General features: G+C 44.3%; 1 protein-coding gene across 4 annotated transcripts in view; it reads left to right on the top strand.

Annotated features, from left to right (window-relative positions):
• The window catches only part of MTMR14 (myotubularin related protein 14), a 175,678-nt gene extending 152,560 nt beyond the window's left edge, over positions 1-23,118 (top strand). For 2 of the 4 annotated variants that reach the window (XM_063940996.1, XM_063940997.1), the window contains exons 18-19: positions 6,953-7,108; positions 22,236-23,118. In XM_063940996.1, coding sequence (XP_063797066.1) covers positions 6,953-7,108; positions 22,236-22,416 — 337 coding nt within the window. In that variant the 3' untranslated portion in view covers positions 22,417-23,118. The remainder of the gene's footprint in view (positions 1-6,952; positions 7,109-22,235) is intronic. The other 2 variants (XM_063940998.1, XM_063940999.1) reach the window with 1 other exon arrangement.
• Positions 23,119-26,548: the final 3,430 nt, after the last annotated feature.

Below are 26,548 nucleotides of genomic sequence, written 5' to 3'. Positions count from 1 at the left end.
AGTGCTTGCTCTGGCACCGCCATCTAATCACAGACTAACCTGCTAGATAGACCCAGAAAGTACTGTGCTCGATCTGACTCCGCAATCTAATCAGTAACCGACTAGATAGACTGGGAAAGCACTGTGCTCGCTCTGGCACCGCCATCTAATCACAGACTAACCTGCTAGATAGACTGGGAAAGCACTGTGCTCGCTCTGGCACCGCCATCTAATCACAGACTAACCTGCTAGATAGACCCAGAAAGCACTGTGCTCGCTCTGGCACCGCCATCTTATCACAGACTAACCTGCTAGATAGACTGGGAAAGCACTGTGCTCGCTCTGGCACCGCCATCTAATCACAGACTAGCCTGCTAGATAGACCCAGAAAGCACTGTGCTCGCTCTGGCACCGCCATCTTATCACAGACTAACCTGCTAGATAGACTGGGAAAGCACTGTGCTCGCTCTGGCACCGCCATCTAATCACAGACTAGCCTGCTAGATAGACCCAGAAAGTACTGTGCTCGCTCTGACACCGCAATCTAATCAGTAACCGACTAGATAGACTGGGAAAGCACTGTGCTCGCTCTGGCACCGCCATCTAATAACAGACTAGCCTGCTAGATAGACCCAGAAAGCACTGTGCTCGCTCTGGCACCGCCATCTTATCACAGACTAACCTGCTAGATAGACTGGGAAAGCACTGTGCTCGCTCTGGCACCGCCATCTAATCACAGACTAGCCTGCTAGATAGACCCAGAAAGTACTGTGCTCGCTCTGACACCGCAATCTAATCAGAGGAACCTGCTAGATAGACTCAGAAAGTACTGTGCTCACTCTGTGATGCCTTGAAACAAACCGCAGTGCAATTCCTGCAGTGTGTTTTGTGAAATGGGTGCAGAGGGGGGAGGGGAGGGGGGATTCTCTTGGTTGTAACTTGTGATTGTTCCTCCCACTTGCACCCACCACCTGCTATAAATAATTAGAGTTGTGTATGTATATTCACATTTAATTATTCATAAATTAATATATGCAACCTTTTTTATGCATATTAGTATCTAATGTTCTAAATCTTACTGAAACTGTCACTTGTATATATGGAATATATTTTCAAACCGTATTAAGACACAGGATTATAGTGATATTTTGAATAATTTACTGCAAATCTAGATTTCTCTTCAGACCTTTGGGAACAGTGCTAATTTGCTGATACATTTATCACACGGTTTGTTACATATCTACTGCAACATATATGTTCTTTCAGGTCAGTTTTAATTTTCTAGACCAAGAGTAGGTAACTTACGCCCTCCAGCACTTACTAAAAATGTGGCGGGGCATGCTGGGATGTCTAGTTCCACAGCAGGTGGTATCTTACCCCTGGTCTAGATCACAAGAGATACTTAAGCAGATGATGACCTTTAACGATCACATGTGAAATTTACTACATGATAAAACGATACCTTTTGTTCCTGTGTAATTGGATTGAGATGTGTACATGACAAACAATAGAGTGACTTCTCTCTACCTCCTCTTTAGTAAATACGATTGATCCATATGTTTTTTTATTTGTTCAAATCATTATTTTCTAAGTGTGAGTGATTGTAACATCTATTTAATTTGTAAGATATTGGCTTCAGCTTTAAATTAAATCTCTTTATCCATTATCCTACGTAGATGCTTAGTGACCTTTTACAAAGGTTGTGAGTTAGTGATTCAGGTTGGAAGCGATCTGTTCTAGAGAAACACTCTGCGGGTTATATACACGTTGGTGGATAATTTGCTATGACTCTTCGTTACAAAGACATCTAGAAAGGTTACTCTCTTACCACTCATTGAAGTATCTTACTTAATTGATGGACCAAAATATTCTTCTACACTTTTAGCCCATGAAATCTAAAGATTTAAAAAAAATAAAAAATCTGTACCAAGGTGAGATTTACAAAATGATCAATATTTTCCATTATAAGTACAGAGGGCGTGCCTTGTGAGTAACAATCTTCCAACATGAATTATATTTGTAGTTTAAGTTGTTCAATGAAACATTGTTCTTTGATGTTACTTACAGATGTGTCCTTTTAAATCCTTGCTGCAGTTACGCTAAACAGCCCTTGAAGTCGCGCCATGCCATGGTGGTACGCGGAAGCTGCAAGCGGCTTTTTTTTTTTTTCCGCGAAAATATGTGGCATGCCTACAGTATATTCTGTGTGTGACTGCGGCTGTATCTGCATCCGAAATGCCACGTTACAGTGTTTACCATGAAAACACTGTAGCGTAGCATTTTGTATGCAAATACAGTCGGTCACACACAGAATATAGGCATGCTGCATATCATTTTAATCAGCAGAAGCTGATTGTGCGTCCTATTATGTTACTGTGCGTCTAAGATGCGGGGGAAAAATGCAAAAAGAAGACACTGTGCTACCGAGACACACGGCACGCACTTGTTATGTGTAACGCAACTTGTAACGCATGGAGCAAAGATGTAACAGGACACATTTGTAAATGAGAAATTAGCTGTAATGGGTGCTGAGACATCGATGGAGCCAGGGCTGTTTCTAGCCAATTTGGCTCCCAGTGCGAGATTTAAAAATGCGCCCCCCCCAAGACATAAAAAATGTGCCCCCCCCACACACACACACACACACACCTAGATAAAAAGAAAACTTGCGCTCGCACCCGGCAAGGGGGCATGGCCTCATCTAAATGGGTGTGGCCTCGTCTGAAAAGACTACCTCACAATCCAGTTTTTGACCCTGCTCCAACAGATCACGACGACCACAGGAAAAAAAAATTCTACCATATTAAGCCCCACACAGTAATGCCCCCTGCACCATATTATGGCACACACCGCAATGCCCTTGATACATTAAATCCCCACACTACGGCAGGCAAGAGTCCCCATTTCACACATTACGGCAGGTGTCCCCATTTTACACATTGAGAGAGAGAGAGAATACTTACAGAGGCGATTAGCGCTCTTCGGCCCGCCTCACCAGTCGCTCCTCGCGCCGGCCTTTCCCTCTTCCTAACTTGGATCCCCCTCTGTACTCCGATCGGGGGGGGGGGAGTTTTGCGGAGTGACGGGGTTGCACCGCGTCATTCCGTGAAACTCCACCCCCCCGAGCGGGTTACTAGGGTTGCACAGCTCGCCTGCCCCAAGAAACGGCCCTGGACTGGATGGCGCACAGGTGATATTGAGAGTGAGTGGCCACTCCCTTTCAAAAAAGTACTATGCACATTGGTCCTCCTCAGCAGCTGGTGTCCATGTTCCCGCTGGGTCCCTCCACCCTCCCTGAGCCCATGTTGCCTGGTTCTCACTGGGTCCCACCACTCTCCCTGAGCCCATGTTACCATGTCCAAATACTTTTCTTACTCTTGTAATCCATCAGGTGGTATTGCGGCATAAAGCAAGTGGATAGCTCTATGGTTCATCCAATTTATTGTTAATATGACAAATCTAGTGGTGTTCACTTGGAAATATTTTATATCGCTGCTTGAAGGTAGGATATAGGGGGTTATTCACAGTTGCTATCAAACCAAAAAAGTTAGCAATTGGTCAAAACCATGTTGCACTGCAGGGGGGGCAGATGTAACATGTGCAGAGAGAGTTAGATTTGGGTGGGGTGTGTTCAAACTGAAATCTAAATTGCAGTGTAGAAATTATGCAGCCAGTATTTACCTTGCACAGAAACAATATAAATTGGTCAACTCTAAATCTCTCTGCACATGTTACATCTGCCCTACCTGCAGTGCAACATGGTTTAGCCGAATTGCTTACTTTTTTGGTTTGCTGACAACTCTGAATAACCCCCCATATGAGGTGTAGAAACTATGGTATGTTATGCAGGAGAGTTTAGTTCCTTACGTAACTTGGGTTACATATAAAACAGGTGTGGAAAGATATATAAGAAAAGAAAATAATCTATGGGTGCTCAATGAAATAAGAATCCAGTATAACTGTAAAGGTGGTCGGATCATTCTGCGCTTTCTTCCAGTTAGCTGCACAGCTCCTGATTGTATCATCGTTTATCCCTCACAATAATAACACCTCCTTTATTATCCATCCTGTTACTAATACAGTACAACAGGCTATCCCAGCTAAGATTCTCCTCTTCAGATCGCGAGTGTATCCAATCTTGTAATCTGTTTCTCTTCCCGCCAGAGGTAGTTCCCTTGCAATTTTAACTAATTGCTGCTACAAATTGAAATAGAAATTAGACAATTTAGACTCTGATTCCGAAACCCATGGTAGAATTTAGATTTTTAGTCCGTTTCCATAAATAGCAATTTAATACAGTGTGTAATCTATATAACAAGGTGTGTAATCTAGATAAACAAGTATTGTTTTCGTAATGATTGATTTGTATGTTTAGATATGAATATATTGTGTACGAGATGTAGTTATGTTGCCGGCAGTCAGGATACAGACGCCGGAACCCTGGCCACTGACAATGCCGCCAGCCGGAATCCCGGCTAACGGGCTGTTCCCACTCGTGGGTGTCCACGACACCCATAGAGTGGGAATAGAACTGGTGGCGAGCGCAGCGAGCCACTGAGCCCGCCTGCCGGCATTCTAGCGGCCGGGATCCCGGCATCGGTTCGGTATGCTGACCGCTGGGATCCCAGCAGACGGCGGTTCCGGTATGAATGGTCGACCATGTTATGGTCGACAGTCATTAGGTCGACCACTATTGGTCGACATTGACATGGTCGACATGGACACATGGTCGACACATGAAAATGGTCGCCATATGAAAAGGTCGACATGATTTTTTAAACTTTTTTTGGTGTTGTGTTTTGCGTAAAGCGACTGGGAACCCCAATTAGTGCACCGCGTCCTCTCGCCGGCTTCAGGCATGGTGCCTTCGCTCCGCTACCGCTTCGCTCGGCACACTTTACCTTTCCAATCGTAGTCCATGTGGATCGTAAAGTATGGAAAAGTTCCCCAAAAGAAAAAAAAGTAAAAAAAAAAACTCATGTCGACCTTTTCATGTGTCGACCTTTCATGTGTCGACCATTTTAATGTGTCGACCATGTGTCCATGTCGACCATGTCAATGTCGACCAATAGTGGTCGACCTAATGACTGTCGACCATAACATGGTCGACCATGTGAACGGATACCGCAGACGGCATCCTAACCCCAACTCCAGTGTACATATGTTTTTTTCATATGGTTTTTCTAATAAAGTTATTTTAGCCTGTAATTCTAACTATTATATGTATGTGTGTGTGTATATATATATATATATATATGTGTATATATATATATATATATATATATATGTGTATATATATATATATATATATATATATATATATATATATATATATGTATATATATATATATATTTTATTATTATATTTTTTATTTTTATTTTTTTTATTAACACGGTTCATTGCTTTATATTGCAATTGATATATAATTTTTCTAGTGTGGTAATGATTTTATTTCATTTGTAATTATAAAATGTTGCTAATGTGGCACCAGTTATTTATTCGCTACTTACATGTAATTTTACTGCTTAAAATATATTGCATCTTACTTTCCCCTTTGTGTGTAGCTGACGTGCATTTTTGCAAAAGCATTTCATAACATCACAACTAGGACCTTATTCAGGTTTGTTTGCAAACCAGAAAAGCAAGAAACTGGGCAAAACCATGTGCACTGCAGGGGCGCAGATGTAACATGTGCAGAGAGAGTTAGATTTGTGTGTGGTGTGTTCAAACTTAAATCTAAATTGCAGTGTAAAAATAAAGCAGCCAGTATTTACCCTGCACAGAAACAATATAACACACCCAAATCTAACTCTCTCTGCACATGTTATATCTGCCTCCCCTGCAGTGCAACATGGTTTTGCCCATTAGTGTTCGTTTATGGTTTGCTAACAAACCTGAATTAACCCCCTTAATCACAGACTAACCTGCTGCATATTCTGTGTGACTGCACTCACTCATTCATGACATCATTCTAATACTAGACTAATCTGGTACATAAACTGTGAGACTGCGCCCACTCCGTGACATCACATCTCATTACAGTATAACCTGCTATGTAAACTATGACTGCACTGCGCCCAGTCGGTGACATCGCCAGCCAGTTACCAATTGTCCTGTTATATAGACTATGTGACTGTGCTCCATACCCTCACCTTACTAGTTATAGATCACAAAGGGGAATCCTCCTGGCCAGAGGACCACGTGATCTTTTTGAGGGTTGCCGGTCGCCCACCTCTGAGTGGATAGCCAGCATTACATTTATGGGCTACCTGGCACTGAAATGGTCATTTTTATAACCTTCCCCCAGGGGCCATGGAACAAAAACAAAACATTCAAGTGTGTGTGCGTATTTTTTGCTTGCAAATAAAATAAAGAGCAGGAGTCTATAGATTTCACCATAGTGTTACATAATATTCTGCATATTACACACCTTATCCATGAATAAGCCCAAACGCATGCACATTTTTTTTTAAACTTTGTTGGCTGATGGGCATCGCATCAGTGGCCTCCTGCGTACTTCCGTTTCTGCAGGGCAGAATGATTCTCTGGAGCCAGAGCGATGTAGCATATTTGTACTTTATTCCTTTATCTTTTCCAAACGCAACTTTTTTTCCTTTTAACTGTCCTATGAGCGTCTGGGTATCTTATGGTTTTCTCTCTCTTGCTTGTGGCTGCTGCGCTGGATGCCTTTTAATTAGGAAACCCTGTTAATCACTTGAGTCCTCCTGCTTTGGGTGTGCTGGTTTCTGCATGCTCCTTGGCTTTTGCATTACACCACACTATACGGGGAACCGCGGACCATCTCCCAGAGATATCCGGGTCCTGGTTCTGCTGCTCATGGCTGCTTGCACTTGTCTTCACTGTGGCAGTGATAAGCTGCAGCCATTGCCACCACAGGAGGCGTGAAAGGGAAAAAGCTCTTGTGTCTTCTACTTTTAAAACAAAACAAAACTCTCTCTCTCTCCGCCTCAGATCAGCGGACCATTCCCTGCCCGGATCTTCCGTCTCTACAGACTATGGCAGCTGGCAGATGGTATCGGAGGGTGGGAGTGTTCATGACCATGGTCTCCTGGGTGCCAGCACCTTCCTCTACTTCAGCTTTCCCGATGAGAAAACAAACGGTGGCCTGTAAGTGGATCCAGAGTGTCAGCTGCTCTTCTTTCCAGCGAATGAGCTGCTGACACTGGAGCTTTTCGCATTGTCACATCCAACATAAATTGTGTCTGTGCCCATAGAGGCCAGTAAGGGGTAAGCATGCAGGAACGGCGTTCCTCTATTGGGTTCTGCAATCACAAGCTGTCCTCTACAACCTTCGATGTTCTGCAGATGAGGGGGTTGTTGTGAGCCTGGCTTGACTTGTAGATATAGAATATCAGTTCTGTAACGTTATCTGAAGTTTCTAATCAAATAAATAAGGATTGTTCTACACAATCCAATTCTGTATGGTACAAAGATCATCCTACTATTTTTAAATAATGCCGGCAATTCTGCAATTTCTGTTAGTTTAGTAGTCCCAATAAGCCTCTTAGTAGGCTCGAAATTCAGAGCAAAGGACCTTATATGCCCCGACAGGTTATGTTTTGAGTATTAGCCCTAGGGCGATGACCTAGTTAAATAGGGTAGTTCACATCTTTATATAATCCCAAAGAGGAAGGTAGAAGGTTTGTGGGGCTTGGCCTCCTTTTTCTTTGTAAAACAATCCCAGGAGGGCTGTCTTGTGCTGGCTGTAAATTTATTATTGCACATGTCCAGGTCAACACCAACAAAGACCTGAGGCTGGTAATGTTCTGTGACTTTGCCTCCAGCCTAGTTGTTCCTTGATGTATAGCAACTGCACACCAGAGGAATAGATGGAGATGACGATTCTTACCAGGACACTAAATAAAAACTCATCTGCCGCCCTGCAGTAATAATAAATAAAAGTAAATCCGCTTGATTTGTTTGGGATTAGATAAGGGCTTGCTAATACATATTAGTGTTAGAGCATCTTTCTAAAATAACACACCAATACTAAAATGTAGCCGTAATATGCACTGATGTACTTTCTTTTTCATCCACTAGGGCAGTGTTTCCCAACCGCGGTCCTCAAGGCACACTAACAGTCCTGGTTTTAGTGATATCCAGGCTTGGACACAGGTGACTTAATTAGCACCTCAGTTATTTTGATTTAACCATCTGTGCTGAAGCCTGGATATCACTAAAACCTGCACTGTTGGTGTGCCTTGAGGACCGTGGTTGGGAATGCCTGCACTAGGGGTTACTGGAGTACTCTTGGGAAATGGATAGGGTTTTAGCAGGGATAGGCACATTTAAATGTTTAAATTAGTAACCCTCCATCCCCTCCATACTCCCAAGGTACCCCAGTGTTTTTTCTATGCCTCAGCCGGGAAGGCACACGTGGAGGATTCTCCACAGTTTACTTTTTTCTTTTTTTTTGGTACAAGATTTTTCTTTTTACACTCAATCCCTTCCCAGCTTACTAAGAAGCGTGGGTCCGGGGTTGTGGAAGTTGTTGAGTGCAGCAATTGGCTTGTCGGCGCTCAGGAGAGGAGCCCCGTCATAGACCACAATCCGCAGTAGCTGATTCCAGCCTCAGGCTGCATCAAGGAGCTGGAAAGAGCTTGCTGAGAGAAGCCCCGTCATAGCCTCCACTACTGTCAGGTAGTGAGCGGGCAGGCAGCTCACACTGCCGCCTCTCACTTGCTTTGTGTTACTGGGGAAATGGGGCGGTCAGCTCACACTGCTGCCCTGCCATGTAAGGGGAGTTTACTGTTTTTTATTTTTTATTATTTGCATTACAAATGACCCTGCTGTGTTTCCCAGCCCAGCCACGGACTGCCCAGCCTCCCTGCCGCGCTCCCCTCCTCCGTCCCGCGGTTAGCTTCCGCTACCCGCCAAAGGCTCCCTGCCGCGGGCAGCTTCTAAGCTGCTACGGCTCTGTCTTCACTCAGACCGCGGACAGCTCTCACTGCTGCCGCGGCCCACCAGCAAGAGCTGTGATGCTGCAGGGGAGAGATCGCGGGGGGGGGGGGGGGGGGGGGGGAGATAATGCCCGCAGCTGCGCCGCGGGTTATATAGGCGCACAGAATCTTAGCTGTGTTGTAATGCAGCACATGCATACCTTGCTATCAGGCAGGCCTGTGTTACACTCTATATGTATGCAATGTATATACAAGTATATATATATGGACTAATCTGTACTGTGATTAATCTAACAGGACAATGTTGTTTTGTTATACATAGGCATTATGTATAGGGTAAAGCACATGGCTGGACGCCATTTTAACACTACTTCCTGGTTCTTCTTGCTGGAAGTTTGGTGCCGGTACTACAACACTCAGCCACTGGAGGAGCAGGGGTGTTAGTAGGAATTCAGTACAGCATATATTTAACAGTTTTTAGTGTGTCCCACGTGCACTGCACTTCGGGCTTATACACACTTTAGTTACATTTTTACTGAGTCGTGGGACTTGTCTGTCTTTGTCTACTTGTCTGTCAGGGTACATAATGACTAAAGCTAATGCAAAATCAAAAAAGCAGCATAGCTGCAAGGTCTGTGAGAGTGTGTTACCTGATGGAACTACCACTTGTACAGTGTGTCTTGCACATACGGGCACAAATACGAACATTTACCCTGATCCGCCTTCTGCGATGATGGCAGGTGTGATGACTGGCTTACATTCAGAGTTGGCTACTGCGCATAAGGAGCGTGAGACGGCTAGATCTGAGGCTCGGTTGATACCGTCTGAGCTGCCGGAGTGGGCCCAGGAGATGTCAAGGACTTTGCAAGGTTTATAGCAGTCCAGGTCTAGTGCAAATCCTAAAAGTAGTCATTGGTGGTCTCATAACCTACCGGTGTTCAGCTGTGTTGCATTCTGACGATTCCATGCCAGGCCTGTTATCTCAGGAGGAACATGAGGAAGGTGAGTTGGGCCAGGAGTCAGATAGTGAGGTTACTGATAGCCCGGCCATTGATAATCTCATCAGGGCAGTACGTCAGGTTTTTAATTTTACTGAGACTGGGGAACCTCTTTCAAATGATGAGGTTTTATTTGCAAAAAAACAGAGCACCTGTGTGTTTTCCTTATTCAGATTCTATTAATAAGCAGTTAACGGAAGCATGGAAGAAGCCGGATAAACAGTTTTCTATGCCTTGACTGTTTCTGTCTAACTACCCGTTCCCAGAGTCTATGACTCCGAAATGAGAAACTCCACCGGTGGTGGATTCTTCGGTGTCAAAACTTTCTAAGAAGTTAACCATTCCAGTCCCAGCTGCTACCACGCTTAAAGACCCATCAGAGCGGAAGCTGGAAGCTATGCTAAAGTCAATGTATACAGCAGTAGGGGTGTTGCTTCGGCCTGCTTTAGTTGGAGTTGGGTTAACAAGGCTGTAGCTGCATGTTCAACACAGCTCAAGTTGGGCCTGCAAGATCTTCTCTTGGATCAGCTTATCCTTTTTGCTGATCAAATTGGTGAATCCACTGAGTATTTAGGTGCAGCTTCTATGGATGTCGGCCAGGTTAGTTCTCGACTTTCAGCTTCACTAGTTGCGACCCGACGGGCACTTTGGCTGTGTTCCTGGTAGGCGGAGGCAGAGTCAAAACGAGGAATAGAAGCGTTGCCTTACGCTGGTGAGATGTTGTTTGGTCCTGAATTGGACAAGTAGATTTCTCAGGCTACTAGGGGAAAATCTGTTTTCCTGTCATTGCCCGCACCAGTTCCTAAACGGAAATATGCAGGACCTCAGTACTTTCGAAGCCGTGCTAGAGGAGCAACCATACAGTCTAGACATGGTAGAGGACGTGGTTTCCAACAAACCACTAACCGTCGTCAGGATACAAAGTCCGCTGACAAGCCAGTGGCATGACGGGCTTCCAGTCCATCTCGGATCTTCAGTTGTGGGAGCACATCTTCAAACGTTTCACTTGGCGTGGTTTCAAACAGCCACAGATGGGTGGATCCGCAATTTAGTGTTAAAAGGTTACAAAATAGAGTTTGATTGTCTACCACCAATGCGGTTTTTCAAGACAGGCCTGCCTGTGTCAGAAGACAAAAAGGCAGTTCTGCAGACCGCAATTCAGTCTCTTATAGATTCGTCAGTTTTGATTCCAGTTCACCAACAGGGTCAAGGTTATTATTCCAGTCTTTTTGCGGTACCAAAGCCGGACGGCTGGGTCAGACCGATATTGAACCTGAAGGGCCTCAATCAGTATGTCACTTACTACAGATTCAAGATGGAATCCCTTTGGTCAGTGATTGCAAGTTTGGAACCACTGGAATTCATGATTTCATGATTCATGATTTCTACGACGCAGCTTTGCCGTGCAGCTACGTGTCGCCAGTGCACACATTTGTGCGCTTTTACACGTTTGATACGTTTGCGGCATCAGCATCTAGCTTTGGCCATCTAGTGTTACAGGTGCCAAACAGCTTTCCCGCCCAAGGGGGAAACTTTGGTACGTCCCAAGAGTCCTCCAGTGACCCCTAGTGGATGAAAAAGAAAATAGGATTTTGGTACTTACCAGATGAATCCTTTTCTTTGAATCCACAGGGGCACTGGACGCCCGCCCAGAGCAGTTTCACCTATTTTGTGGTAAGTTCAGTAGATCTTATGGTATCACATTCTCACCGACTTGCTCAAATGTTAAGGTGATTGTTATCTATTGTCATGTCAACTTTCTAGTTGTCCGTTATGTTATGTGTTAACTTTATTGTTGTCCGTTATGTTATAATGATATATGTAATTCTCTATTGTTCATCCTCTCTATCACTCCTTTTCGGTTCCGTAAAAAAAAACTGAGGTACCTTGGGAGTATGGAGGGGGTGGAGGGTTACTAATTTAAATATTTAAATGTACCTATCCCTGCTAACGCCCCGTCCATATCCCAAGAGTACTCCAGTGCCCCCTGTGGATTCAAAGAAAAGGATTTATCTGGTAAGTACCAAAATCCTATTTTCACGTTATGCTTCTACAGTATGTCCCACTGTCCTGCAATGAGATTGTGACCCCCACAGTCACTTGTATAACTAGGCAGTGGATTTGGTGCAACTACTAAATAATGGCACTAAGTGGTTTCCTTTTTGAACAGTTTGTGTGCTTAGAATCCTTCATCGCTCAGAAATACAGGAGTGAAATATTCGGGTGCCTTTCCTGTAGGCTGATGGGGGGGGGGGAGATGCTCACACATGGAGATTTTGGACAACTGGAGAGACATTGGGAACAGCTGCTGCTAAAAATAAACACCTGGCACAGGAGTGATCTGTCAGCAGTCCTGCAGTTTAGGAAAGTGTGCTTGCTTTAGCAGAGTCCCCACGGGCTTGACATTGTGTTACCGCGGAGATGCCACCGCTCGCTCTCCTGTTTGTCCACAGGGCAGCAGCACACCGGGAATTGCTCCACAAGCATTGGAAACGGGCTGTTCCTACTGTGGCGCTAGATGATCTGAACATCTTGCAAATCCACCTGGGTACAATATTCATGCAAAGCCCCAAGAAATTACTCTGCTTTGTAAAATACATTTTATTGATATTTTTTTTCTACAGTTTGAGTAACGAGTATAAATGACTTGCTTGTACTACCTTTAGTCTGATTTTGGAATGCTGTTGAAATAACGGTGATTGGGTTTTTTTTTTCTTAAAGAAAATGTAAAAATATGGAGTTACTATCTGGGCATGCAATGGCTTCTTGATTAAAAAATAATGCACTTTTGGATCCCTTTCTTGGATCAGGAATGCCTGTTTTTTTCCCCAGAGGGAGATCATGTGATACTGATAGCACATTGTTCTCTCTTCCTCCTCCTGCAGTGCACGGTCATGTCTGTAGTGGCTGCTCCAATCACACAGTGCCGCGCTTCGCCAACAGCCGCAGCATTGAGTTGTGCTTCATCTCTACCTGCTATTGAATAAACCTGAATGGGATGGCAGCTGTAGGTGAAGGAGCATCGCTTGTTGCTCATAAATGCTCTAAAGCAGGGGTTCTCAAGTCCAGTCTTTAGGCCATGTTTTCAGGATTTCTCTTTGGAAACAGGTGGGGTAATTAATGACTTGGCAAAATACAGTAGATTAACTCACTTGTTCATGATTAAAGAAATCCAAAAACATGACCTGTGTTGAAACCCCTGCCCTATGGCGCAACTTTTTTTACAATGTGATCATTGACATACTTAACCTGGAGGTGGTGTTTTTTTGGGGGGTGGTTTCCCCACCATATCTATAGAGCGATATGGATTTCGTTAAAATCATACTACATGGCCAAAAGTATGTAGACACTCCCCCTAATTAGAGTGTTTGCTTTCTCAGCCACATCTATTGATGACCGGTGCATAAAATCCAGTATACAGCTGTGCCATCTCCATAGTTGCACAGTAGCATTGGAATGGTTCATACTGAAGATCTCCGTAATTTTCAACATGTAGCACGCCACCTTTCCAGCATGTCAGTTCAGCAAATTTCTGCATCAGTCAACTACTGTAAGTTAGTGTTACTTGGAAGTTGAGCCCGCCTGGAGAAACCAACAGAAAGCCGTGACGTGGTACAACACACAGCTCATGGAACAGGATTATCAAGTGATGATTTGTATAAAAATCATGTCTCAAGTTCCAAACTGATGCTGCAAGGAAACCAATGTCACACCTAATTGTCAGTATTCCACACCGTAAAGTCTCCAACCGGTAGCATGCCACACAGAGTCCACAGGTATGCCTTTTTATTTGCCAACCCAGAGTCCGCATCATGATCATCTTAACCTTCACCATTGAAGTTCTCTTCTTCAACAACAGTCTGCCTGTCTGTGTGAAGTGGAATACACCACCTCTGGACCCTGGACTGAGCTCTATCCGGGAACATTCAGACCCAGATGTTGGGGGGGGAGGACTTGGGCCGTAGTTTGGCCATAGTTTCTCTATGGTCAGAAGAGTGTGCGGAAGGCCCTTTCCTGTTTCAGCAGGTTATGTTTCAGCAATTCCCCCGTGCACAAAGTAAGGTCCTTATGAAAATGGTTTGCAAGAGTTTGATATGGAAGAACTTAACTGGGCTGCACAGACTTGACCTCTGCTCCATCCAACATCTTTTGATGACTTGGAATGCTGACTGCAAGCCCAACATTTCTAATGCTCTTGTGGCTGCATGGGTGTGAGTCCCAGGAGTCATGTTCCAAAATCTATTTGAAAACCTTCCCATAAAGAGTTGAGGTTATTATAGCCTTAAAGGGAGGACCACACTCATATTAATGGTTAATATGAATTAACGAATTATGAATTAATTATTAATATTAATGGTTAATATGAATCATATTAATATTAATGGTTTTGGAATGAGTTGTTCAGAAAGCACATATGGGTGTGATCAGGTGTCTGCATACAGTACTTTTAACGGGTTCGGTATGGAATGGGGCGGTCAGAATACCAACTGTAGCACCCTGATGAGCAGAATCTCGACAGGTAACTAAGTAAGTAAGTAACTTACCTTCCCCACATGAACCCCTAACCCTCCCTCCCAGCAGCCTAAACCTAACACCCCACCACCACCTGCAGGCTAATCCTAACCCTTCATGGTGGTGTCTGAACCCAACCATGCCTTCCCGCAGCCTTAACCTAACCCCCCACCCGCAGCCTAAGCCTAACCCTCCGAGGGGGGGGGCATATCCCTAACCCCCCCTCCCCACAGCCTAAACTTCACTCCCCTTGAACGGAGCCTATTCAAAATGCCGGTGTCGGGATCTTGACCGGTTCCCCTTTTGATTGTGTAATTATATGCGTCTAATCTACAATAAAAACTTGTTTTAAAATAACCCTGCACTTAGTGCCCCCCTCATGACTGTCATCTGGCAGAGCTATATTAAATAGAAATGTGGAAATAACTTTACATTTTATGTGTATGTGACTATGGGGTCTAGTTACTAAGCCTTGGATGGAGATAAAGTACCATCCAATCAGCTCCTAACTGACATGCCACAGGTTGTTTGAAAAAAAGTTTGGAGCGGATTGGCTGGTACTTTATCTCCATCGAAGGCTTAGTCAATAGACCCCAATATATGCAATACTGTACTCTCGACCTGCCCTCATTCCTGGTTTTGCATTGTCTAGGACAATTGGTGTAGATAGTGTACCTGGGTATAAATAGTAACACTATTTCTGTACAGTATATGTTGTATTTCTCCGGCAGGGTCCACAGGTTATCCACAGGATAACATTGGGATATGATGACGTGACAGCGGATTTGCACCAATCATTCAAAGCTTTCAGCCTCACAGCATGCAACGGGCCCGTCCATATATCCCTGCCCTCCTGGCTTAGGCAAATCAGTTTTTTGCTTGGTGCGGCAGAAGCCGGACCATGGTCAATGGGCTGCTGGTTTTTATCAGCCATAAGCTTTTTTTATTTTATTTTATTTTTATAGTCTTACTATTTTTTTGAGCGATCTTGTCTAAAAAGCGTCTTATACGTACCTTAGAAAGAGTCGCTCCAACAACTCCCCGCCTGGTCGCGACAACGCTTAACTCATGTATACAGTGTTGTTTCAGCGGGCGTCTGTGTAGGATGTACTAGCAAGTACAGCAGACGTTACCAGGCTGTGGCCGGAGCACAGGGAGAAGCTAAGGCATCAGTTCCGCTTAGAGGGGGAACGCGGACACAGACGCACTGTTTTGGGAGGAGACTACCAAACAATAGCTGACGCTGCTGCCACCTAGGGTGCACCAGTGCTAGGCCCTAGGGATCATAGGCTCCAGGGGTAATATGAGTCCGCGATCCCTAGGGTTGATGTCAGCAATGTGGAGTCAGACGCTCCCTTGGTTGTCCCTCCCCCTGGTTCATGACCTGTTTCCTCCGAGTTTCCCGCCATGAACGGAGTTCCCGCTTCCATCTGAGACGCTGTGTATCTAAAAGGACCCAGTCACAGCATAGGTGGCTGTGTGACTGGTGCGTCAGTGTTTACTTGGGTGTCTCTGTTCACTGGAGGTTCATGGGGCGAGTGTGTACACTATTAGCGTCTGGATCCACTCAGCGTTCGCTAACATGTTGATAGTTCCTGGAAGCGGAGGAGTCTGTAAACTATTGCTGCTGTTTTCTTTCGCAGTGCGACTGAATGCGGTTAAAACTCCTATATAAGGTAATGCAGTAATGTTTCTCCTACATACTTGAAATGTATTTGTAGTTTATTATTTGCTCATATTACTTATTATACTAATGTATAACCTGTGACTGATTGCTAGTGTGATTGCTGACTTTACTATAATTCTGTCAGTTTTTCTGTGTATTCCGATCCTCAATGCTAGTGCAAAGCAGGGTAGGGTCGGATTGTATGTCACGTAACAAATTTTAAAGTGATTACAGTCACAACTTGTGTAGTAACACTGTACAAGTGTGTGATTTATTTATCATGTCTAAGAGTGGCAAGGTTGAGGAAAGTACACTTTCCACAGGTGCACCAACACATTTCATGTTTATCTTGCAAAGCTGGGTTAACCTCTCAGGATCTGATTCAAAATGGATTATGTGCAAATTGTTTTAGCTTTCACCAAAGCTTTTTAAATAATCCAAGGCAGGCACAGGTTCACGTTGAACCCCCATGGCCTACTTTTGCACAGACATTATCCAGTATAGCTGAGCGGATAATGCCAGCTTTGATACCTGGGATAGGTTACCCTTTTAACCCTTACATGCAACCTTCCACCTGGGGTTTATTACTTTCAGCAGGGAAAGCGGCAGCCTCTCAACAAAAACAGGCTGAAAGGCCGGTGGTAAGTAAATCACATACCGTGTTTCCCCGATAATAAGACACTGTCTTATTTTTTTTTTTCGGTCAAAAAAACACCATAGGGCTTATTTTCGGGGTAGGTCTTATTTTAATTTACATTGACAGCGCTAATAGTGTATAGCAACTCAAGTTGTAAAAGTGATTTGTATAGTTAAAACTTCTGGACAAGTCTGTGTACCATACCGCAATAGAGCTCCAGGAAGGGCTGTAAACATTTGTTTAATTAACCATCCTTTTTTAAAGGTGCCACTTAATGAAATCAGCGCTCGTTTTTTACTATACATGCCCCTCAGTCCTGCTTTACAATACGGTACTTTACTTACCATTTTTTTCCCTTCACTTTCCTGTACTCTCCTCCACGGCGCAGCTGTAATTGGCACTGGCACGCACGCCAGCGTCATTCACAGAAAACGAGGGGAGGGTGCGCGCTCACTGTGAGAGAGTAAGACGCTGCAGCTGTGATGTGGTTGGATTCATGCGGGTGGGGGGTGAGCTGTGGGCATTGTAGTGTAGCGCAGTGACCGGACAAAATGGGGATTTAGCTAGGTCTTATTTTCGGGGTAGGGCTTATTTTGGACCGTTCTGCAGAAGTAAGGGTAGGTCTTATTATCGGGGTAGGTCTTATTATCGGGGAAACACGGTAGATGTGAAACAACATCTTCACAGTCTACACATGTTTCAGATGAGGACTCATCGGAGGATGAGGACTCATCACACTCCGGGTCTGCATACGAAGACAAGGAGGAAGGACTCAGCTCGGTAGACATACCTGAGCTGATTAGTGCAATGAAAGCCATTCTTTCCTTAGAGGAGGTGGCAGAGCCTGTGTTAAAATCTAAGGCAACTGTGTTTAAACGTCCTAAACAGCTAGGACTCAGTTTCCGGGGTCAGAATAGCTGACGGAAATTATGCAAGAGGCTTGGGTTACACCCAGTAAGAAGTTTAGAATTCCAAGGAAATGGAATTCCAGTTATCCTCTTCCTGCTGGGGACTGTTTAAATAGGGAGGTGGCTCCCAAAGTAGATACGCATGTCATTCGACTGGTGCGAAAATCTACATTACCTCTGCCGTCAACTTCGTTAAATGATGTCACGGATAGGAGAATTGAAGGTTTTCTTAAAACCATTTTTTCCTTGTCTGGGGCCATCATAAGACCAGCCATGGCTTCAGCCTGGATGACAAAGGCAGTGGCAGCCTGGGCTGATGCATTAGAGGAGGATCTTTCAATGGCATCTAAAGAGCAAAAATCTCATATTGCACATATCAAACAGGCGGCGACGTTTATAGAAGAAGCAGCCTTAGATATAGGTACAATTGCCTCTCAGGCATCAACCTCAGCAGTAGCTGCTCGCAGAGAGGTTTGGCTACGTACATGGAAAGCTGACCTTGCCTTTTACTGGAGATATTCTTTTTGGTAAAGAATTAAACAGTATTTTGGAGTCAGAAGCAGACTCAGAGAAAGTGAAGTTTCCTTCCACACACAAATTCAAACCTAGATTTCCAGCTTTTCGACCCTTTTGGAATCCAGGAAAAGTGAAAGGCAAGGGTGATGGCAAACAGTCCCAATCCAACAAGTCTAGTAAGACTAAAAAGTATGGGCTACCAGTGGACCAGCTTCCAAATCAGAAGATAAGCCATCAGGCTTATGGTGCGGGCCTCCACCTGGGGGAACCCAGGGTGGGAGGCCGACTTCTTCAGCTTGCACAGATCTTGCAGCAGTCAACCACAGATGCCTGGGTGCAAGAAGCGGTATCTCACGGTTATGCATTTACTTTCAAGAAACACCCTCAAAGGTTTTTTTGTACCAGCCTGTCTTCAGTGGAAACGAAGGCCAGGGATTTGCAAGAGGCAATTCAGAAGTTGCTTCAGTCAGGAGTGATAAATCCAGTTCCTCCTGCACAACGAGGACAAGGTTTTTATTCCAACCTGTTTCTAGTCCAGAACCCAAATAGGTCGTTCTAGCCCATGCTCAATCTCAAAGCGCTGAACAATTACATTTGGGTGCCTCGGTGTCATATGGAGACTTTACGTTCCATTATTTTGGCCGTGGAGCCGGAGGATTTTATGGTATTCCTGGATATCCAGGATGCTTACCTACATGTTCCTATAGCACTGTCCCATCAGTGCTATCTCAGGTTTGCTATCCTCCAGCATCGTTTTCAGTTTCAGGCCCTACCTTTTGGACTGGCCACAGCTCCCAGAGTATTCACCAAAATTATGGTGGTGATGACATCTTAAATCCGTCAGCAGGGGATAAGGATTTTTCCATACCTCAACAAGTTATTAATCCAGGCACAGTCTCAAGGAATTGCTTCAGTGTCATCTGCAACAGACAATAGCTTGTCTACAGAGACACGGTTGGCTCATAAATTGGGCAAAGTCATTCCTGGTTCCGTTACAACGGATGACTCGTATGGGGGCTGTGCTGGATTCAGGTCTTCAGAGATTATTTCTACCTCTGAACAAACTATCCAAAATTCAGTCAAGGATTCAGGAGCTGCTACACGGTCAAAGGACATCCATTCATGCCGCAATGCGTGTGATGGGGTTGATGGTGTCGACATTCGACATGGTGGGTATGCTCAGTTCCATTTGAGGCCTCTGCAACGTCTGATCCATTCCAAATGGAATAGTTGTCATCAGACAATAAAAACGCAGACTATGGTGCTTCCTCTGGGAGTTTGGAGGTCATTAGCCTGGTGGCTACAGACATCCCATCTGGACAAAGGGAGACCCTTTTGGATATCAGATTTGGAAATTCTGACAACAGATGCCACTCTTCAGGGCTGGGGAACAGTGTCAGGAAGGAGTTGCTTCCAGGGGGGCAGTGCACCAAGGAAGAAAGTTGCCTGCCATAAATATATTGAACTTCGGGCCATATATATGGGACTTATTCAGGCAGAGGACATCCTTCAGGGGAAACCAGTCCAAATCTGCTCGGACAATGCAATGGCAGTAGCGTACCTCAACCATCAGGGAGGAACTCGCAGCCAGAATACAATGAAGGAGGTAAGTCGCACATTAAGGTTGGCAGAACTTCATCTCCCAGCCTTGTCCGCAGTGTTGATTCCGGGAGTCCTAAACTGGGAAACAGATTTTCTCAGTTGAAACGCCATTCATGCAAACGAATGGGCTTTACATCCAGAGGTCTTCCAAAATCTGGTAGACAAATGGGGGTTACCGGAGGTAGATCTCATGGCCTCACGCCAGAACAACAAAGTTCCCGCATACGGGTCAAGAACAAAGTATCCCAGAGCGATCTTTGTGGATGCCCTGTCAGTAAGGTGGGACTTTCGTCTGGCCTATGTGTTTCCACCAAAGGCCCTGTTACCCAGGGTAATTTCAAAAGGTAAAACAAGGAAAGGGCGCCGTGATACTAATAGCTCCGGCTTGGCCCAGAAGACATTGGTACACAGATCTGCAGAGGATGTCGATGGATGCTCCATGCCTACTTCCTCAACGTCCAGATATACTGTCTCAGGGTCCTTGCTATCACAAGCACCTGGATCGACTGTCTTTGAATGCGTAGCTCTTGAGACTTCCATCCTGAAAGCAAGAGGATTCTCACAACAGGTAATTCAAACTATGCTCAGAGCAAGGAAACCTTCCTCAGCTCGCATTTATCACAGAATATGGCAAGCCTTTATTCAATGGTGCAGTGACCGGAAATTTGACCCTAGGGCGTTCAGAGTTTCCAGAGTCCTGGTATTTCTTCAGGCAGGAATGGACAAAGGTCTGCAGGTGGCTTCCTTGAGAGTGCAAGTGTCAGCATTAACTGTATAATTCCAAAAGAAAATTGCTAACCTACAGGATGTGCACACCTTTTTCCAGGGAATGCTGCGCATTTAACCTCCTTTTGTTCCTCCTACAGTGCCTTGGGATTTAAGTTTAGTCTTAAAAGCCCTTTAAGTTGCCCCATTTGAACCACTTAAACGAGTGGATCTTAAATGGTTGACAGCTAAAGTTCTCTTTCTACTGGCTATTGCTTCAGCTAGAAGAGTTTCAGATTAAGGGGCATTATGTCGCCCTCCTTTTTTGATTTTTTTTTTGATTTTTTTTATCCATATAGAGCGGTTCTCAGAACCAAATCTGGGTTTCTTCCTAAGGTGCTGTCTAAATTCCACCTTAACGAAGAAATTGTAGATCCGGCCCTCCAGGGGCCGGTCCTTTCCGCGGGAGATGCTTCGTTGGACGTAGTCCGTGCCTTTAGGATCTACATGGATTGTACCAGTGCCATCAGAAAGACAGACACTCTTTGTTCTCTACAGGTTTCACAAGAGAGGATGGCCTGCTGACAAGCAGACACTGGCGAGGTGACTTCGGATGACCATTTCAGAAGCATATTCTCAAGTGCATCTCCCTGTTCCAGCTAATGTGTCTGCTCACTCGACTCGTAAGGTAGGTCCGTCATGGGCAGCACATTGTGGTGCTTCTGCAGAACAGATATGTAAGGCAGCCACATGGTTTTCCATTAACACATTCATTAGACATGATGCCTTTGATATCTTTGCCTCTCAGGACGCTGAGTTCGGGCGAAGGATTCTCCTGTCCAATCAGGAGCGTCCCCACCACTAAATCGCTTTTGGACATCCCAATGTTATCCTGTGGATAACCTGTGGACCCTGCCGGAGAAATATTTGTTATGGTAAAACTTACCATTGATAACGTTATTTCTCCTAAGTCCACAGGGACACTAACCTCTTCCTTCTTGTACGGAAGGGTGTGCATGCGTGTTCTTCTTGCCTGATTAGGGCTCTCTATGATGCTCCTGCCTTGAGCTTTGGAAAAACAACTGATTTGCCTGAGCCAGGAAGCAGGGATATAAGGACGGGCCCGTTGCATGCTGGGAGGCCAAAAGCTTTGGCCGATTAGTGCAAATCCGCTGTCGCGTCATCATATCCCAGTGTTATCCTGTGGACTTAGGAGAAATAACGTTATCAACGGTAAGTTTTGCCATCACGAATATTTTACTGGCGCTCCGTTCAGGGGTCTTTATTCATTTATTGACTTAGCATATTAATGTTCACTATGATCTGTAGGTGTTAATGCTATTATTTTTGGAACTAATGTTACACACCGTAATTGGTACATCTGTATTTTTATGATGTGTTCTAATGTAAAAGGGAGTGACTGTAAATTCTGCTGGTGTGCAGGGTGCATGTGAAAACTAATACAAGTTGGGAGAGCAGCTCAGTTGCTCAGTTGGCTGCAGAGCTGGGGGGGGGGGGGGGAGGAATCTTACCCATCACAAAGTGACTTGGGAACGGTGTACTCACAGTGGGGCGTCACCATTCCAGTAGCTGAGGATGAGGATGGTGAAATGAAAGGTCCAGCTTGCAGAGGTATTTGCGCTCCATTACATTTGTACTTTATCTGTTATCACTTTTATCTGTTGGAAATCAGCACTGATTGAATGTTCTATTTCCGATTCTTGATCAACCAACTCCTTATGAAGTGAAACCTTGTGGAGTAAGTTAATCTGGTTTTCCCCACCTTGCAGGCTGACTGCACAGACTGAACGGGCGGCACGGCTAGAGGCTGTACGGTCAATCTTCCTCTCTGCCTACCAAACCAGCATCGGCCTAAGAACTGTGTCCCCAAGCTCATCCGGAGCAATCGGTGGTCTTCTGGAGCAGTTTGCACGGGGAGTGGGTCTTCGTGGCTCCAGCACCATAGTGTGACATCCGCTGGGAACCTAGGAATCTAGAAGCCATCAGCAAGAATCAGATCTTAGAAGCCATATAAGACAATCTACAGGAGCTGTTGAGGCTTCTCTATCAGTTCTTAAACTGGGCGCTACTATTGTTCTTTTTTTTTTTTTTTTTGCCCTTACTAAGTGAGTAGTGAAGAGGAGCAGATCTTCAAATCCTATAAATCAGACCAACCCCACTGTAATGGTCATTCAATTGCTTTCGAGGGCTGATAATGAATAGTGGTTCTCATACCCCCCCCCCCCTCCTATTTAACCTTCATCTACTTATCTGTAAAGTACTATGGGGAGAGTGATAAAGTGGAGAGAGGTAAAGTACCAGCCAATCTGCTCCTAACTGCCATGTTTCAGGCTGTGTTTGACAATTCTCAGGAGCTGGTAGTTTTAGGTGTCTCCACTTTATCACTCCAAATGCTTAATATATCTGCCCTCAAGTGTCATGATTACAGTTTTTAAATACTAAAATGCCAAGATGACACTGCTTGTTGATTGCTATACATCAGAGTGAAGTAGCTGGTGAATCTCCAGCGGTTGCAGATCTACAAGTCCCAGTATGCCTTGTCAGCCAGCCTGGAACAAACAGTTTAACAGCTAGAACAGGGCAGGTTCTCCACATCCGAGCAGGACGGTTACAATCTAGTTGCCACATTAAACAAAGGGATTAATTTTGTAATGTCCTTGTTTGTCCATAGTATGTTGTGGAAAATTGTGCCTGGATTACTCAGGCAGGCATCCTTGTTCTGCTGCGTTTAGCACAATCCCACTTTCAGGTAATGCACCAATTGGTTTTGCCCCAGGTGATTCAGCTGCAGCATTCCAGTATTCTGCATGTATTTTGTAACGCAGCCCTAGTGCGCACTTGCAGAATCTACTCTTTATTCTAGAGAGAGTGGTGGAATTCCATGTACTGTAGTGTTATTTCTTTCAAAAGGGAATGTGCACTATTGTAACTAACTTTTCTGGTTTTAATATCTTTGAATCGGTTTTCCCTGCCCCCATCGTAATGCCAAAGATCAGAATGTAATGATTTCTGTTTCTAAGGAGCTTTCCGTCCTCCCTGTGTATTATGTGTCATTCTCCTGATCTGTCCACAGTTACAGAGACCGATATGACTCCAGCCACCTTCTCATGAGATCATTCATCACTGCATGAACCCTGGTTCTAAGTAATACATCACAATTGTGCCCGCAGTACAGAATGGGTGTGGTCTACAGTATATAGGCACCAATTAGACAACGAACCTCATGGGTCTTAGCGTGCACTATAGTTATCACAGCTAATATATAATAGGTTGCCAGGCATTGCATCCCATGTATGGGGTTTACATAATTAAATCTTTCGGTCTTAATTAAATCTTTGGGTCTAACCTTTAATTTTGTGCGGTCAAAGTACAAGGATAATCGAATCAGTTAAGTTTACATATACAAGTTTGCTGGGACTTGTAGTTCAGATCTGCCCTCCTTTATTTCTGCACGCACAACTTTTTTCATGCAGATTTTTATTTTGCATTGTATCCCTTTGAGGTTTTCTGGTATACAGTAGTTGCCAATTTTCTGTGAACAAAATGAGGATTTATTTTTGTAATTTTTTTTTTTTTTTGCCTTCTGTGTTGCTTATTAATTAGGCAGTAATGTTTTATTTGAGATTTATTTTCTTTTTTTTGCGTTTGTCTTACCTACACTCAGACAACGGTTCTTTTTAAAACTGTATTGTTCGTCTGCAGAATTCCAATTTTGGATTTTAAGTTTTAGAACAATTTTTGTAAATGTAACACCCTTTCACAGCTGGCATGAGCAGACTGGTATATGTCCTTATGTTCATGACACCTATTGTTGAATACTGTGAAATTGCTGATATTTTCTGAAATACGTCCCCTGACCACACTTCTAACATCGCTCAGCTCCGGCCTTGCAGAGTTAATACTGCCTAAAACTCTAAGGTTGTGTCCAGCTGTAACAGGAAGTCTATTTTGTTGGTTTTTTTTAATACATATTAAAGTTCTAGTTTTGCAGACCTGAAGATTACCCCACCCTGCTGTATTCATTTTAGTGCGAGGGTCACTTGGATGCTCATTTTCAAAAAGTACAGGTACAGCAAAGATTCGGTGTGGATTGAAGGATAGACAGTACATAGATAGTCTGCAGGTCGACACCAGATGGTGGACAGGGTGAAAAGGTTGACGGTTAAATGGTCGATACATGGGTTTTTAAATTTTTTTACCCTCCCATAGTGCCTAACCTGAACTCTCATTGGGTGGTGCCTAACACTATCCCTCCCCAATGGTGGCTAACCCCAAAAAATCATGTAAAACCATGTGTGGACCTTTTTTGTGTCTACCATTTGCATGTTACTTTGACCTTATTTGACCCTGCTCACCATCTGGTGTTGACCTATTAACTATCTATGTACTGTCTATGGAATACATACGAGATATCGGCAGTCATACAACCGACACCGTCATGCCGATGCAGAGAATCCCAACAGGGGTCGGGTAAGTATGTTCACCCCCTAACCATAACCATCCGTTCCTGCAGCCTAAACCTAAACACCTTCTCTGCGCTTATCACTGAACACTCCCGGCAGAAGAAGTTGATCCGGATTCTGGCGCCAGCATTTACAATCCATGTCGGGATGACTGTGTCGGCATTCCGAGCAGTATCAGTATTCCGGCATCAGTATTCAGACTTCTGGGATCCTGAACGAATGCCCTGTCTAACTACCATTTGAGTACCACAAGATAAGCAATGTATATGTGAACATATGACTGGCAGGGATGCAGCACATGTACGATATGCCCTTCAGATAAATCTGTCTGCCTGTCCACATCGCCAGCCGCCTGACGCTGAGCATATCCTGAGAAAGGGGAAAAAACTCCTTCTAGTTTTGCAGACCTGAAGATTACCCCACCCTGCTGTATTCATTTTAGTGCGAGGGTCACTTGGCTGCTCATTTTCAAAAAGAACAAGTACAGCAAAGATAGGTCTGCAAAGATTCGGTGTGGATTGAAGGATAGACAGTACATAGATAGTCTGCAGGTCGACACCAGATGGTGGACAGGGTGAAAAGGTTGACTGTTAAATGGTCGATACATGGGTTTTTATATTTTTTTAAGCAATGTATATGTGAACATATGACTGGCAGGGATGCAGCACATGTACGATATGCCCTTTAGATAAATCTGTCTGCCTGTCCACATCGCCTGACGCTGAGCATATCCTGAGAAAGGGGAAAAAACTCCTTCTAGTCACTGCAGAGTGTTTACACACAGTGGTTGCTGCTGAAAAGTTATTTTACTATAGTTTTAGCTTCTTTGGTGCTTTCAAGATACATTGCAGCTAAGAGACCCAAGCCTCTCAGTCAACAAATCGTGCTCAGTATGTTCCATTTTTGGAGCAAAAGAAAAAAAAAAGTTCTTTCCTAAACTTTATTTATTTATTCATTTTTTTAAATGAACTTTACATCTACCTAAATCATTCTGAAACCTGACCAAACCAACATCTATGCAAGCATGCCCACCTGTGTCGCTGGTTCCTAGCAGTGAACCTGCCACCAGTATGTGAATGACTAGGACAGGGGTTCCCAAATGCGGTCCTCAAGGCACCCCAACCGTCCTGGTTTTAAAAGTATCCATGCTTGGCCACAGGTGACTTAATTAGCACCTTAGTCAATTTTATTTAACCATCTGTGCTGAGCCAGGGATATCCCTAAAACCTGGACTGTTGGGGTGCCTTGAGGACTGCGTTTGGGAACCTCTGGACTAGGATGTCGACATAGCCCCACCTGATTCATTCTATGCACTGTTATCCATTGATCATCAGCTTTGACATCTCAGTTGATATTGGCTTCCCTACTAGTATAGTCTCATTGCTGGTCCATGAAGATCATGCCTTTTCCCCGTTCCCTGATCCATACAGGTCTTATTAAAATGAAGCTGCAGTACAGCAGTTGTAATCTGATCACTATGGTGACAAGTGGCCCAATTCTTTCAACCCTCCATAACACATAACTAGTGTACAGGCGAATGGAAACCACACACAAGAAAAGTACTCTTGGCATATGTTTGCAGAAAGTGATTAACAACCTCAACAATTACACAAGTTGGC

This window comes from Pseudophryne corroboree, chromosome 9 (genome assembly GCF_028390025.1).
Source record: "Pseudophryne corroboree isolate aPseCor3 chromosome 9, aPseCor3.hap2, whole genome shotgun sequence".
Taxonomy (NCBI): Eukaryota; Metazoa; Chordata; class Amphibia; order Anura; family Myobatrachidae; genus Pseudophryne; species Pseudophryne corroboree.
Note: the sequence above shows the minus strand (reverse complement) of the source record. Positions and strands in the feature narration are given on the sequence as shown.